Raw genomic sequence first — 15,782 nt, forward strand, 5'->3', positions numbered from 1 at the left:
TTACATGGCAACAGGGGGCCAAAGGAATGCAACTAAGTTCAAAGGCAGGCTCTTCTGGTGGTGATTCAGCTGCTTCCACTTCCTTTGCTGCTGCAGGCTAGCACTTATCTCTCCTCCAAAATGCTACTGAACAGTACCACAGACCAGATACAATCTCTCTGCGAGCTGGATGTGCTGCAGGTTGCTGATCCCTGTGCTATCGTGTTTTTAATGATAAATGAATTAACCTGTGCATAGCTGGAAGTCAAATTAATGCTGAATGTTGATGGCATGAACTAATGTGTAAGGTATCCAAGACGGGCCTTTACAGGCTCCTTCCCAGAGAGTGACACAAACTGAAGAGGACCTGGAGCACAGAATTGCACCGACTGTGAGAAACAGTTACTACCTCAAATAACACGCTCCAAGTCTGACATCAACCTTGCAGACACCATAATCAAGATCAAGGAGAGCACCCTACAAACCATTATACAGGCAGTCCTCGGACTTACGACACAACTGGTTCCTGAAAACCGTGTCTTAAATCGAAACGTAACTCGGAACCAATTTTCCCATTGAAAACAATGTTATAAATGGGGAATTGGTTCCTGAACCAAAGTCTGATACCCTATTTTCACCAAAAATAACCCAGAATTTTGTACTCAATCAATTATAGATGACTAACATAGCTACGTTAATGTATTTATATCATAAATAGCAATCATATTGATTTGGAAGGACTTCTTTGAGGTGACTTTGCTGGACTTTTTGAAGGGCTCTTGGCTGGAGTCTTCTCAGGAGTCTTGTCTGCTTTCTTAAAGTGTCCAAGGAAGTTTGGACAGATGTTTTCCAGGGAGACAGGCAACACAGTGAACTCGTTTGCTGGCACCGTGTCATGTCAGATCAAACGTTGTAAAGTCGAAACTGATGTCAGAAAGTTGAAACAGGGTGTCAATTTACAAACCTTGTAAGCGCGAAACATTGTAACTCGAACCATTGTAAGTCAAGGACTGCCTGTATACAGAAACCCATGGATCTCCACACTTGCGGCCACAAAACCAGAAATCATCCAAACACACCAAAAAAGCAGTGATCAACAGTCGGCCCCTCAGATCCAACCACATCTGTTCTGAGGATAATACTCATGACACCCATCTTGCTAAATTGGAAACTGCCTTACCCAACGAGAACACTCCAGCTGAGAAATAAACCATCTCTCTGAAAAAGCCACCATAATACCCTGCAGCAACATATGACAATACAAGGGGAAAACCCCGCCACTGACCGCGTATGGGCTGTTGCAAGGACCGAGCATGAAACACAGTGACAGCCTCAGATGGCTGTACTGTAAGAGGCATTTATGTGACCAACAGCATTGATGGGCTCAGATCCCACAGCACTGAGGGGCCGAGTGGCGTCTTCCCCCCCCACAAGCCTGGACCATGAGACTCAATGCAGGTTCTGTTTCAAGCTCTCTAATGAACCTCCACTACCACCCAACAGGCATCTGAATTTCTAAGCTGTTGGGAAGGGGGAGATCCTGAGGACACAGGAGAGCTGCAGTGGGTGAAGAGTGAGAGCTGTAAACTCAGTTGTTCTGGAGGAAACTAAAGAGCATCTGCATCAGGTGAGGTGAGAAGGTGAGCAGGGCCCAGTGGATGGGGTAGTGAGCTGCCATGTTCTTGCTTTACAGGAGCAGGCTTTCTCCAGAAGGCGCAGCTCTCTATTGTCTGTGTCAGCGTGTCTATGCCGGGTACCCCCTATCCCCGGGATTCTCGCCTGCCACGACTTTTGATCTTAAAAAAACAATGGGGAGGAAGGGGATGTTGACCGCGCAGGTACCCACGGGAAGGACCACGCTATATCGATGTAGGTTAGTGGCACTTTATTATTCTAGGTCTTTGTACTATTCTTCCCGGGTACACCCGGAGGAGGAGGCAGCCCGGCAGACCCTCCGTGGAAACCCCCTGTGTATTCAGGCCAATCCCCATCAATTTACTCAGGCGGTAAGGATCTCGTGGCATCCCAGTCATCCACCGCTAATTGCCTCATTAGCAGCTACTTTCTGTCGGGACCGGGAGCCTCCTGTCGTACTCTGCGCCGGCGTGGGGCTCCCGGCTCAGTCTCAATCTTCTGTCCCCCCCACCCTCTCTCCTCCAGGTGAGGGTGCTGGGGCTCCGTCTCTTCAGGGCTCGGTTGGGTGTCCCCCTGCCCCTGTTTCCCTCCTGGGTAATCCCGCTACGGCTTAACCGGGAGCCGCGGCTTTTCTCCGTGCCACTGCTCCACTCTCCAGGACTCACCACGGTTGCTGAGAATTTCAGGTACTTAACGAGGAGGGAAGGCTCAGTCCTGACTTCCTGTCTCCATTTGGGAGAGTGAGCCCCCCGCCTCTGGGTTCTCCTCGGGATCCCTTGTCACGGTGCTCCTCGCCGGTGTTTTGCAATCTCTTGGTGCCCGAAGGCAGCTTCTGGCGGGTCTTCTCCCCTTCTTATCCCTCCATCCTGAGCCTCATTGGCTCCAGGGTGTGGGGTGCGTCTCTCCCCCAGCTGTGTTAATCATCTTCAGTTGTTGCCCCTCTTAGTAACAGAGTTGCAGCCGGGACTCTGTTACAGTCTGCATAGCACCTCTGCTCACACCTCCCATGCTCTACCAACATCTCCCAGGCTGCTTACTTCCACCTGGCCTACCTCTTTCCTGCTTCTGTCTTCAGTGCACCCTTCCCCCTGCCCCCATTGTTCACTCCTGCTTGACACACCCGTGCATTACTCAGAACTGCCGTTTGTCACTGTTCATTTTCTGCCTGTTTGAAGGTCACTTTTCTTTGAAGCAAGTGCTGCTGGATACATCTGCTGTGCCGCTGACTGGCTAAATAGAGTCATAGCATTTCCTGTGGTTGGGGTAGAGCTCTCCAGTTGTGATGCCACATCCTCAGCCGCTGAGACCTCCTCAGATTATCACTCTACACTGGTCATCTCACACACCCAAAGAAGAAATCTGGAAGAGGACTTTCATTTCCCTGGAAGAGGCATACATGAAGGCATACCTGGTGGATACCTTTACCTCCCTGAAGGACAACGAGAAGCTGAGTTTTTGGTTCAACTGACGGGTGCCTGTGGTGTGGGGCAAGAACCAGGCCTTCTATGGCCATGATCAAAGTGGTGCTTTTTTGGACCTTGGTAGGTGAGTAGCAATTTAATCCTTAATCATTGCTGTTTTCACAGGCCTGAGTTACAAAAGGGGAGAAAGTTTGATGTCTCCTAATCAGAGCATTGATTCATGCTGTGTTAGAGCCACTGGGGTAAAGGAATCAGTCCCACTGTGGTAGCACACAGCTAAATGCAGGCTGATCTAGCCTAAAAAACAAACTCTTGTTGCTTCCAGTACCCCAGCTAGCACATTTATTCAGTGCTGCCACAAAGGATTCCTGTGGCTTTAGGGGCTCTCTCAGCCCAGGGACCAGCTAAAACAGACATGGGAATTGACCATCTGGTCAGGGCAGCAAGCTGACTTAGCGATCAGGGGTGATGAATGGAGGCCACTGGGAAAAATTTAAAATCCCCAGTTAACAGCCTGTTTCCTACTGGCCTGTCCCATGTGGATCCCAAACCTTGTGCTGCCTAGAGGAGCAGAGCAGCTTGGAGTAACACAGATGGGAAATACTCTTATTAAATTTGAGGCTCTCCCATTGAGGGGGTAGAGAAATTTCTTTGCTGGAACCCTATTGATTTGAGGTGATTCCCATAAGTGATTTCGCCCCCTGTCCTTCTCCAACACAGCTGCCTCTGCTGCCTTCTCCATCCTTCCACAGCAGAACCCAGTCCAGGTCTTCGTCCATGATACTGCTCTTCTCCTTGTCTCCATCCACTTTGAGAACCCAGCCTGGGAGTACTACCATGTCAAGTGGGTTTTCCTCACAAAGAATCATCCCATCTTGGTTTACGTGGTGGACAACTGCAGAGGGGCCCCTGGGACACAGGAACGCACCTGCCATCATAGCACAGAGCTGCATGAAGTTTATCAGCAGCGGGCAAGCATCTCCCAGGAAGCTTCCTTGGTGCTGAAGAACGTGCAACCAGAGGATGCTGGGATGTACCAGATAACGGTGCAAGGTCTGGATGTGTTAGGCACTGCACAGGTGACCCTGATTGTGGAAGAAAGCAGACAGGACGTGATCCCAGCAGTGGGGAAAGGTATCACACTTGAATTGAATCCAACCATGAGGAAAGTAAGCCCAAGTTTAATAAGAGATAACATGAGGATAGAAGGTAGCAGAAAGGAAGTCAGCCCTATGGTAACAAAAGGTTGCCAAGGGGAGACGAGCCCCCTGGTGACAGAAGATGATGGAGGGGAAGCCAAAACTGTGGTGATGGGAGATTACCCAAAGGAGACAAACCCATCCAGGAGAGAAGGTAACAGAGGTCATGATGGGCCATAACAGAGGGGAAGGAGGAAGGACTGAGTCTCTCTGTTCATAAGAATGGAGCAGAGTGGGTTGAGGAATAGATGTCAGGTCTCTAAGCAGTAGGCAGAGAACAAAAAGAGCCAAGAAAGCTGACAGCCCTATGTCCGCTGGGGCTGGTGTGTACTGGAGCTGCACTTGGGCACTGCTCTACCCTATCATGGTGCAAGCAGCCTTCACAGAGCACCACAGAGGTAAGCCTGGTGCCATCACCCCATAGCACCCAGTAAACTGTGCACTCTGCATAATTCACTGTTATCCCCCCCAGATCCCCTCTGATTCACTGTCATCCCCACCAGATCCCCTCTCAGCCTCCACAAAAGAAGGCTGAGAGGGGATCTGGTGGCTGTTTACAAACTCACCAGGAGGGACCAGCAGGAACTGGCTGAGGCTCTGTTCCCTCAGGCACCACCCGGGGTTACTAGGAATAATAGCTACAAATTGTTAGAGAGAAGGTTCAGGCTGGACATCAAGAGACATTACTTTACAGTTAGGGCTGCCAGGCTCTGGAATGGATTCCCAAGGGAGGTGGTGCTGTCTCCTATCTTGGGGGTCTTCAAGAGGAGGCTGGACAGATATTTGGCTGGGGTGTTATGACCCCAGCACTCATTCCTGTCCAGAGCAGGGGGTCGGACCTGATGATCTGTTTAGGTCCCTTCTGACCCTAAGCACTATGAAACTATCTCTAGACCTGGTCTGCTCCCTTGCCCTCACCCCTCTGAGGAGCTGCATCACTTTTGCTGCCCTTCTTCCAGTTCCCCCTCAGTACGTTGCTGACTTGGGTGTCAAGATGCTTAGAGTAAAACAAACACGACCTACAGAAATATAGCATACAGTCCCATACAAGTGCAAGTTAGGAAGCAGTTTCTTCCTGGCTGACAAACAAAACAGGAGTGTTTGGGAATCTATAAAACTCCCTGCAATGGTGTGACTCAAACTTTACCAAAAACAAAAAAACAAAACAAAAAAATCCTCCATCAGCAGCTAAGAGATGAACCCTTCTCTTTTCCAAGCACTTAAATATCAGTGAGGGGGCACTGTAAAATTCGGAGAAAAGTAGCAACCACTTTACCAATAAATTCTTAGTGTTTGATGCTAGGCTGCCTTCCATAGGGTTATGTACTACATAAGCTGAAGTAAATGGGCGGGTATTGATGCTGAAAGGAAAGGAAGCCTTCAGTGAAAATGCTGGCGGAGGCAGGGCTGGGGCAGTGGAGTAAGGGGGCGATAAGAGTTCTGAGGGAGACAGAGCACATTGATGGAAAGGGAGTGCAAGCACGAGACCCAGGTTGAAGGAACAGATTGTCCAGAGAGGCTGTGGAATTCCCCATCAATAGAAACATTTATATGCAGGTTAAGTAAACTGGAATGGGATCCATCCCTAGAAGCAGGAGTGGCACTCCTTTGGGATACTCTAATCCCATTCCTGGCATGCTGGTATCCTGGGAAACTCCCTTGTCCTCGTCTGCCACGCCTTGGATGTTAGTACTATAGGTGAGATGTTGCCTTCCGAGAAACAAAGCATGGTCATGGGCACTCTGCTTTGCCCAGTCTCTTGGGGTTCCTGCCCCTCCGCCCTAGGTGTCCCAAGGCTCTGGCAGCCTGGTCACCCTTCTCTGACCTTCTGTCAGCCCACCAATGCAGCAATAGTCTAGGTCCCTATGTGGGGTATCTCTAGTGGCCTCCTTTCCTCCCCTTCTACCACTCCCTTGCCTGGTGGCCTAAACAGCAAACAAAGGCAAACACAGATGCAATCAGTCACAGCTGGGGTGCCTTCTAAGCTCCCCCAGGTTCCTACCCAGCTCCGCAGGCTTCTCCCCACTTGGGCCCTCCTGGACCTACTCACAGTTGCCTCTGCAGTCTCTGGCTTTGCTGCTCAGGTTCCATCAGGATCCGTCTCCAACTCTCCACGGTTCTTTACAAAGCTCCCAGCTGTGAGCTCCTTCCTCCAGCTCTGCCCAGGTGAGACTGCTTTCTCTGCCTTGGGTGCAGGGAATCTCTAGCCTGCCTCTTCCAGCCTCCCAGGAGCTTCTCTTAAAGGCACTGTTCCCAATCCCTTGCTCTCAATAACAGGGCAAGGGCCCCTGTTTCACAAACACTTGGCTGGGATCATTCATTTAGGGTGACCCTAGTCTGAGCAAATGGCTGGACTGGGTGGCCTTTTCAGGTCCCTTCCAGCCCTGCCTCTCATTCTGTAAAGGTTTTTCTACTTTGTGTTTACTTTGTGTACAGAAATAAATCTTTTGTTTTGAGACACCAAGCTTTAAGGGGCAGAAATGAAACCACAAAGGAACTCAGACAAGATGTGCCAAAACTACACCTCAAAAAGGCTATTAGAAAAGTTTGTGGATAGTTAAGTAACCGTGAGTGTGACAAAGCCAAGATAAACATTAAGAGGGAAAAAAAAAGTGATGCGAAAAACAAGCAGAAAAAGGCAGAAGGCTGAAAATTGGATTCACTGGGATGCACAATGGCAAAGGGGAGAGAGAAAAGCAAAGAAGAGGAAATGGTGGAACATGAGCAGGGATCCTGGTTTTCTCTGATAAAAAAAACAATCCCCAAGTTTCAGATATAAAAAAATAATCCCAAATCCACATTTTCCCATGATTAAAATGAAACACCACTAATATAGATATATACAGTGCTGTTTCATTTTCATCTTCTTTGCTTTTCTTCCTCTCCCCACAAGGGGACTTGTGCAAGCTCTCTACATTACTGCCTCCAAGGCTCATTGTTGGTTCAGGGGGCAGGACAGTGATCCTTTCTAGCCCTTGATGGATAGCTGCAGCTGGATAATTCGAGACGAGGAAGTGACTATCTAACATCTGTTCCCTCCCTTGTCTCTCCATGGCTGATTCACCTCCTCTTCCTTCGGCGCTCCCAGAAGGACTCAGCGTTACTACCATTGTTCGGCTGGTGTTAGCCTTCCTGGTTCTCTGTGTCTTGGGACTGATAGTGGGAGAGGTGAGTGACCCTGCCAACCTCATCAAAACTCCCTATAAAGGATCACAAGGAACTGTAGAGGGAGAGGAGACTAAGGGTATTTTTAATGAGCCAGTAGTTGTGCGCATGTGTGCACACATGCGAGATGACTGCCTCTCATATCTTGCCTTCAGCTGAAAACAGCATCAGATGAGAACATGGACTTACAGAGGCATGTCAGTTAATGCCGTGTTCACCCCAGTGTTGCAATCTGTGTAGACAGGGATAGTCACATTCAGCCATGGGATAGTTAAGACCATTCCTCCAGCTTGCACCCGCACTTGATGTAACTCCTTGCGAATAGGGGGGCAAAACAACCATGAACTGATTAGTTGATTCACATGCATAAAGGAGACGTTGGGATAAATTTTCTTCCACTTGGGCGCATAAGGAGATTTAAGCGCGTAAGTGTGATCCCATTTCAGCCGAATCAAGTCCCTGAAAACCTGTTAATATGAGAGTGTGGTGGGGCCGTCTCCTCACCACTTTTTTTGGGACTTGCATATTAAGGGTAAGATGACTGACAGTTATGAAAGGAGGTAAGTTGATGGATTTTCACAAGATCATTAATGAGACCAAAAATACCCAATTCTGATGTTTCTTCCCTACTCCAGAACGTGCTTGCCTAAGACCGACACAACATCAGAGCCCAACTACAGCTGCAGTCCTGGCTGAACCTGCACAACCCTTCACATCTGATCTACCCAGTTCAGCTGCCTCTTGTGGAGAAAGACTAGCCCGTGATGGTTTGGGGGAAAGAAGGCACTGCCTGTAATGACTGGTCCGTGGTGCAATACCAAACTGCCGCTTTGAGCTTTCTTCTTCAGGCTAATCTATCATCTTCAAACACTGACCTAGAATTATCCAACCAGCATGAAAAGAGCTAGGGAAATACCATATTTTCTCACATACAACATGCCCTGGAATATAATCTGCAACTTGTTTTTGAAAGGCAGAATGAAGGAAAAAATATCTTTTCTTGTAGTAAGTAACTGAGTAAGAGCAACTAGGGAGCACAGCCTGTGTATTCTGCTCCCTATGAGTTGAGTGCAGATTTTTACTTTGACTTTTGCCTGTAACTCACAGAAACTGTTCTTACCATATTTCTTGCATGTAAAGTTCACTACAAGTTCCAGTAGCTGGTTTGAGGGGGGAAAATGTGTTGTATGCAAAAAAAAACGCAAAAAACCCTCTTATCCAAGAAAAAAAAAATCAGTGACAGCCTTCATATCTCCCTAAATACCAGTTGTAACAAGTTTTGCAGGATCATCCACACATCGTAAGGATGTAACTTCTGCCTGTGTCAGTCCTAAATTTAAGTGTAACAATCTCCTGTTTCCTTTGCTTTACCGACAAGAGGAAGAAAAAATTAAAACAGGATATTGCGGGTCTCTGAGAGGCGTGGAGGAATGCTGTGATTTGAGAACCACAAAGCTCCCAGAGCAAGGGTTGTATCGGCACCCCCAGCAGTTCTGCTCTTTGCAAACCACTGAAAGCTAGCCTGAGTTCCCCCAAACAGGCACTGTTGTGAACAGTGACCTGCCCCTCACTTGTGCCGCCGCCTTTTGTTTTAAAGCAAGCGGTGAAAGACACCATGATCTTCAGCCAACTAGTGCTGCTTTCATATTTTGGAAAAGCTCTAGACATTTGTTTCCCATCCCTGATGTGAAGAGGATCTGAGAGAAGGAAGGAGGTGAGGTGGAAATTCACCTGCCTCTTCAGAGTCCAGAGGCAGAGTTCACACCAGATTTGGGATTCCTGAGATCTCTCCTTTTTTACATAGTTATTGCTTTGTAATGAAAATAAATATTGGTTAGCTTCTGTGACACATCAGACCCAGTCTGACTGGTCTAGCTGATCCCATGTCTCAGCTCAAGCTGCAAGCAGTTTTTGATACTATAATGCTGTCAGTGCTTCTGATCAATGCTGTACATAAGTCACCACTCTGATTTTTTGGGCTGGAAGAATGTATCCAACCCCTAAAAATCCAAGGACTGAGCCCGGAGGTTCAGTGAAAAATAGCACTTCCGCAATTTCAAGAGAAGCTAAAATTCATGCTATATTTAATTGTGATACATTGTCAATCAACTTTCCACTCAATAAATTCTAGAAAGTGTAAGTAGCCCTGTGTCTCTCGCCTTTGTTTAGCCTTCTTCCCTTCCTGACTTCATGCCTCTTCTGCTCCTTTTCCTTTCCCCTAATAAACTATGATGTTTCATTTCTTATGAGGTCTGTAATGAACAGGAGTTTCAGTGAAGACAGTCGGGCATGAGTGAGAAGACCTAAACACCTTTTTTGTGGACTGCTAGATAAGCCTCTGCAGACCCTTTGTTTCTCTAACTAACTGGTACTCTCTGACTGAGGGACCTCTCCCAATTCCCAACTCTTCTAAATTACGGTCTCTCTCTAAATTATAACTTTTCTTACTACATGGTCTACACCACCCCATTGCCCCGACTCCTTCTCTACCCTTTGTCCATCTCTGCTTTTCCGCCCTCAATAAATCGTCTCAACTGCTTCCCCATGTTTTCCATCTCTTCTTTTGTCCCCCATCTCCCAAAAGCATCCCCTCTTTTTGAGCTACACTTCTGTTTAAGTTACCCTTCTCTCTTTCTCAATAGTACTGTATCCACAGTGGGGGGGACTGAAAAGTATCTTACTAGGCACATCTACACATGCTCATTTACTGTGCAGTAACCAAAATTACTGTGCAACACAGGCACGCATCTACACATGCATACCTGTACTGTGCAGTAAATATGGTGACTTAAGCCAACTTGAGTGTAAATTTGATGCCTGCATCATGCAGGTATCAAATTTATGCCCAATTAGTTACTGCACAGTTAATGCTACACACAGTGTTAATGCACTTAAATGCCTGCTTACTGTGCAGTAACTTACTGTGCGGTAAATTTAAGCTGGCGTAAATGCGCATGTAGATGTGCCCACTAGGTACCAATTAGACAAGGATTAGTGAAACCCACTAGGCAGACCAGGGATCAAGACACAAAACCAGAACTTCTGCTCTAAGTTTCTGCAAACAAATCTACTGAGGAGCTGTCCCAAGAGTTGTGCTAGTCACTGACTCCACCTTTGATATCAGTTTCTACCTCACACTCACCCAATATACTTAACCCCCGGCCCCAACTCTCCCTTTAATCCACATTCCAAGCCTTTTCAGCATCTAAACTTAGGAACAGTGGGCACATCTACATGAGATACCTTAATATTCAGTGGACTGCTCTACTGTACTTTAGCATGAGATGGCAAAAACCATGCTAATTCACTAATGTGCAGTAGAATTAGTCTACTGCACATTAAGCATCACAAAAAAAAGTTCACCTTCACTACTCAGCATTAGCGCAGCTACTGCGCCTTTATCTAGTACTCCACAGTAGAGGTACTAAACTTAATGTGCAGTAGCAAAGGCTCATTGGTGACCGTGTAGACACTCCCAGTGTTTCAGAAAGAGACCTATCCTTACTTAAGCAGTAGTAACAGCAGTCTTTCCTGTGAAGGGCAATTAAAGTGAGGATGGAGTCAGAAGAGGGACAGTGTTACCAAGGATGTGTCTTAGCTTCTGCTGTGAATAAGGCTGAAACATGCTCACAATGAGCCATCCATATCAGAAGGCCAAATGGGTGGCTTTGCATGGGGCCCATGTTTTTTTCCCTAAGTTCTCCAGGTGGTCAGCCTGACATCTTTCAGCAGACACGGGGCTAATGTGTGCTTTAATGTACATTATCCTACATTATTCTACTTTAACATGCATTAAAGCATCACTAAAAAAGCTGGGTTTCTTAGATTCATAGATTCCTAGATTGTAGAGTCGGAAGGGACCACAATGGATCACCGTGTCCGACCCCTGCCCCTGGCAGGAAGGAGGACTTAGGTCAAATGCCTCCAGCCAGGTGACTATCTAGCCTCTTCTTGAAAACCTCCAAGCTAGGTGATAGCACCACCTCTCTTGGAAGCCCATTTCAGATCCTGGCCACCCTTACTGTGAAAAATTTCTTCCTAATATCTAACCTAAATACACTCTCAACTAGTTTATACCCATTATTCCTAGTCACTCCCTGGGGCGCCTTAGTAAACACTGCTTCCCCTATTCACCGTTGACCTCCCCTAATAAATTTATAGGCGGCCACAAGATCTCCCCTCAGCCATCTCTTGTGAAGGCTGAAGAGATTCAGCTCTCTCAACCTCCCCCCGTAGGGTCTATCACGAAGGCCACTAATCATGTGAGTGGCCCTCCTCTGGAAGTGTGGCGCCCAAAACAAGACACAGTACTCCAACTGCGGCCTGACCAGTGCCGCATGGAGGGGGAGCATCACCTCCTTTGATCTATTAGTCATGCACCTGCTAATGCACAACAGGGTGTGATTGGCCTTGTTGCTGGCCTCGTTACACTGCTGGCTCATGTTCATCTTGGAGTCAATTATGACTCCAAGATCCCTCTCTGCCTCTAAGCTGCTGAGAAGGACACTCCCCAACCTATAGGTGTGCTGGGGATTCCTCCTTCCCAGGTAGAGTACCTTACATTTATCTTTATTACACTGCATCCTATTTCTCTCTGCCCATTGATCCAACCCATCCAGGTTGGTCTGAATCTGCTCCCTGCCCTCCAGTGTACTAACTTTGCCACATAACTTGGTATCATCAGCGAACTTAGAGAGTTTCCACTCCCTCGTCCAAATCGCTGATGAAGATATTAAATAATATCGGTCCGAGGACCGAACCCTGTGATACCCCACTGCCCACCTCCCTCCAGGCCGAGAAGGACCCATCCACCACCACTCTCTGGGTGCGGTCCCTAATCCAGTTGGCCACCCACCTGGCCGTATAGGCATCCACTCCACAGTCTGCTAGCTTCCCAATGAGGATAGGGTGTGAAACTGTGTCGAAGGCCTTCCTAATTCCAGGAAGATGACATTGGCCTCAGCTCCTGCATCCAGGCAGTGTGTGACCTGGTCATAGAAGGCTACAAGGTTTGCCAGGGAGGATCTACCTGTGACAAACCCGTGCTGGCTTCCCCTCAGCATCATTTCCCCTGCTGGGCCTGCACAAATGTGTTCTTTGCTTATTTTCTCTAGCATTTTCCCAGGAATAAAGGTAAGACTGACTGGTCTAAAGTTACCCGGCTCATCCCTTCTCCCTTTCTTGAAAATGGGCACCACATTGGCCCTTCTCCAGTCCTCAGGGACCTGGCTGGAGCACCACGAGTGTTCACACAGCTGTGCCAGCGGCTCAGCTATGACACTGGCCAATTCTTTCAGCAGCTGTGGATGGAGGTCATCCGGGCCTACTGACTTGTACCCATCCAGCTCCTCCAGGAGCTCCTTAACTATTTCAGAACTAACCGTGTTCATACAAGTGCTCCAGGAGTGGGGAGGTGAGGGTTGGGGCTTTAATTACAGAGGCTCCAAGAGCCACTCTAATTAAAGCACCCAGAGCATCTCATGTATTAGCATTCCTACACTTCAAAATGGTGGTGGGGCTCTTTACCTAGATTTAATTGAATGAGCTTTAGCTAAAGCACCCCTGTCACCATTTTGAAATGTGGGGATGCTGATACACAAGATGCTGGAAGCTATTGGAGCGTGGTAATTGTCATGCTCCAGCAGACTCAGTCAATCAAGTCTGCTCTGATGCATTGGAGCAGAGCGGTGGAGCAGCCTTCCTGCTTGTGTATAGGCACCCTGTGCTATTTAGCTAATATGCATTAAACTACTGTAATGCACATTAAGCGTCACTTCAAAACTGTGCTCTTTAGTTAATGTGCATTAAGACAGGCTGATGCACAGTTTCCTAGTACCTCACAATGTAGGGCATTTATACATATACTTTTTCACGCTACACCGTGCCGGAGATCCAGCGTGTCAAAGCAGACTTGATTAATCCAACTTGACCGATTAATCGAGTCTGCTCCGCATGTGAACTGATGCGCACTGTGTAGCATCGCTTGCAGTTGTATAAGTAGCAAAATGTGCTTCAGCACAGATAAAATGGCAGCGGTGTGCTTTTGAACTAAAACACCTTCAATATGTTTTAGTTCAAAAGCAGACCACCACCATTTTCTGCATGCTGATGTGCATTTGGCTGTTTATACAACTGTACTCACTGCAGTACTGGGCGCACTTGAAAGCACCCAGTGCTGCAGTGCATACGTGTAAAAATGCCCAAAGGTACTAGATTTCATGTGCCTTAACTAAAGCATGTTAATGCATGCATAGACACAACCACAGAGGTTCTCTTTAAACCTGCAGGTGGAAACAGCCTTTAGCCTTGTCTCCATGCAGCACCTCAGCTGCGTCCATCATTACACTGCAGAACCCAGTCTGAGTTTTCCCTGGCAGGACCACACTTCTATCCCTGCCCCACCAGTTCCCAAATCCAGCATAGGAACTCTACCATGCTGAGTGGGATTTTGTGACAGGAAACTCTCCTGTCCTAGTTTACCTGCCCTGGTGTCCCAGGGCTATACCTGCCAGTCCAGCATGATGCAAGTTTTCACCCCCAACAGGCAAACACCTGCTTCCAGATGTTTCCAGGGTGCTCCTGGGTGTGCAACCAGAGGATGTTGGCATGTACCAGGTAACAGCAAGGAGCCTCGCTATGGCTTCCAGTGCTATGACAAACCTGGCATCGAGGGAAGGTAAATAATAGAGCAGAGGGAAGTGGAGGTGGACATTTGGATTCAGAAGAGGACGAAGGAAAGAGAGAGATGGGTCTTGTCAGAGTGGAGAGGGAATGGGAAAAAAAGTAAAGGAATAGGAGTAAGGGGGAAGAAAATTTTAAAAAAGGAAATGTAAAGAAAATGGGAAAGGAAAAAAGGAAGAGAGCTTCAAAGGCAGTGGAAAGGCATGTTTGTGGGAGATAAGGAAACTATTTTATTCCTAACCATTACAACAATCTTGTTTTGTCCTGAAGCATGAGCAGAAAGCCCAGGTTGTGCCTGGCTACAAACATTGATTTTAAGAACAATTATGTAGACCAGGGGATTGCTGATACCTCATACCTACCTACTCATCGGATTCCCCTCCCATTCCTTCTTCACTCTGTGCACAGAACACTTTCCCTGTACAAAAGACAACAAGCACTTTACTTGCTTCAAATTTCTCCTGAAGGCTCACCTGTACCAAAATGCCTGTGGGAAATCAGATAGCTAATGACAATTTGATAAGCAGATGAGAGTAACAGGCACACTCTCCATTTGTAGTGATAATTTTACATACTGTATGTGGACTATAGGTGCTATAGGGCTTATGGTCCTCACAGGATGACACTGTAGTGTTCAGCTTTATAGAGGAAAAGGGATCATATAGTACCCCTTTTTTAACCCCTCTCCCTTGAAAAGATCTCACCTGCCACAACTTTGATGTTTAATAATGATGTTTTATTATTTTCTTTGGCTTTATGGGAGGATGTTCCAAATGAAAGAAACACATAAACAGAAGAAACTAGGCCCTGTATGGCACAACCCCGCAACCCGCGGTTATGGTGAAATATGGGGCTCCACCATCTCCTACACCCATTCCTCATGCCACCTGGACCCCGTACATCTTTTCAGGGTAAAACAAAGTTCAATAAACAAAGGAAATAAAAATCAACAGGTCTTTTTTGTTTCTATGGCTTCTAGAAACTTCTTGCTCCCTTGTCCTTTATTTCAAACTGTTTTCATCCTGCTGTGGTTCTTTTATCCCTTTCTCCGAGGCTGTTAAATTCACAGCCTTTGGTTCCCCATCGTCTGTGTCCCTCACCGGGTTCGTGCCCAGGGTTTTTAGAGTTGCCGCATTCCTCGGTGTACAGCTCTTCCCCCGCTGTTCACTGCAAGAGTCCCCCCCCCCCGGCTTTACCCCAGTTGGGGATCCCCAAGGGTGTCCCACCTCTCTGCCACCGGCTCTCCCTCGTGGGCTCCCAGCTCTCTCCTGTGGGGCGGGTCCCACCCTTCTGGTTTGGGTTCTCTCTCACCAGTCTCGGGTTGTCATCCTCCACGTGTGTCCAGACCCTCCACTCTGGACTCCTTCCTGGCTCCCAGTCCGGGTTGTTCAGGCGTATCCCGCCCCTCTCACCTCGGCTGTCTCCCTCCTGCTGGAAGCAAAGCCTCCTCGGGTGTGTCTCGCCCCACTCCACTCGACTCTCTCCCCTGTGCTTGGGGTAGAGCCTCCTTGGGCATGTCCCATGCTTCCAGGCTTCCCGCTCTCTTCCCAGCTCAGCCTCGAGCCTCCCCAGGCTCGGCTCCTTCCCTCCAGTTTGGAGCAGAGCCTCTGTGGGCGTGTCTTCCCCTCCAGCCTCCTTGGCTTTCTGGCTCCGGGCCCAGAGCTCCTCTCGCCACGCTGGAACTGCAGCGTCTGCTCTCCCT

General features: G+C 47.9%; 1 protein-coding gene across 3 annotated transcripts; it reads left to right on the plus strand.

Annotated features, from left to right (window-relative positions):
* Positions 1–734: 734 nt before the first annotated feature.
* LOC112548437 lies at positions 735–9,544 on the plus strand. 3 transcript variants are annotated; one of them, XM_025194208.1, is made up of 4 exons: positions 735–1,852; positions 2,790–3,159; positions 3,756–4,169; positions 8,035–9,544. In XM_025194208.1, the coding sequence occupies exons 2-4, from the start codon at positions 3,120–3,122 to the stop codon at positions 8,193–8,195; spliced, it is 615 nt and encodes a 204-aa protein (XP_025049993.1). In that variant the 5' UTR covers positions 735–1,852; positions 2,790–3,119; the 3' UTR covers positions 8,196–9,544. The 3 variants fall into 3 exon arrangements, with proteins under 3 accessions (XP_025049993.1, XP_025049994.1, XP_025049995.1); XM_025194209.1 differs by having other exon boundaries at positions 735–1,606; XM_025194210.1 differs by adding an exon at positions 7,323–7,402 and having other exon boundaries at positions 735–3,159; positions 8,035–8,176.
* The last annotated feature ends 6,238 nt before the right edge of the window (positions 9,545–15,782 follow it).

The sequence above is a fragment of the Alligator sinensis genome, unplaced genomic scaffold (genome assembly GCF_000455745.1).
Source record: "Alligator sinensis unplaced genomic scaffold, ASM45574v1 scaffold261_1, whole genome shotgun sequence".
In the NCBI taxonomy this organism is placed as follows: domain Eukaryota; kingdom Metazoa; phylum Chordata; order Crocodylia; family Alligatoridae; genus Alligator; species Alligator sinensis.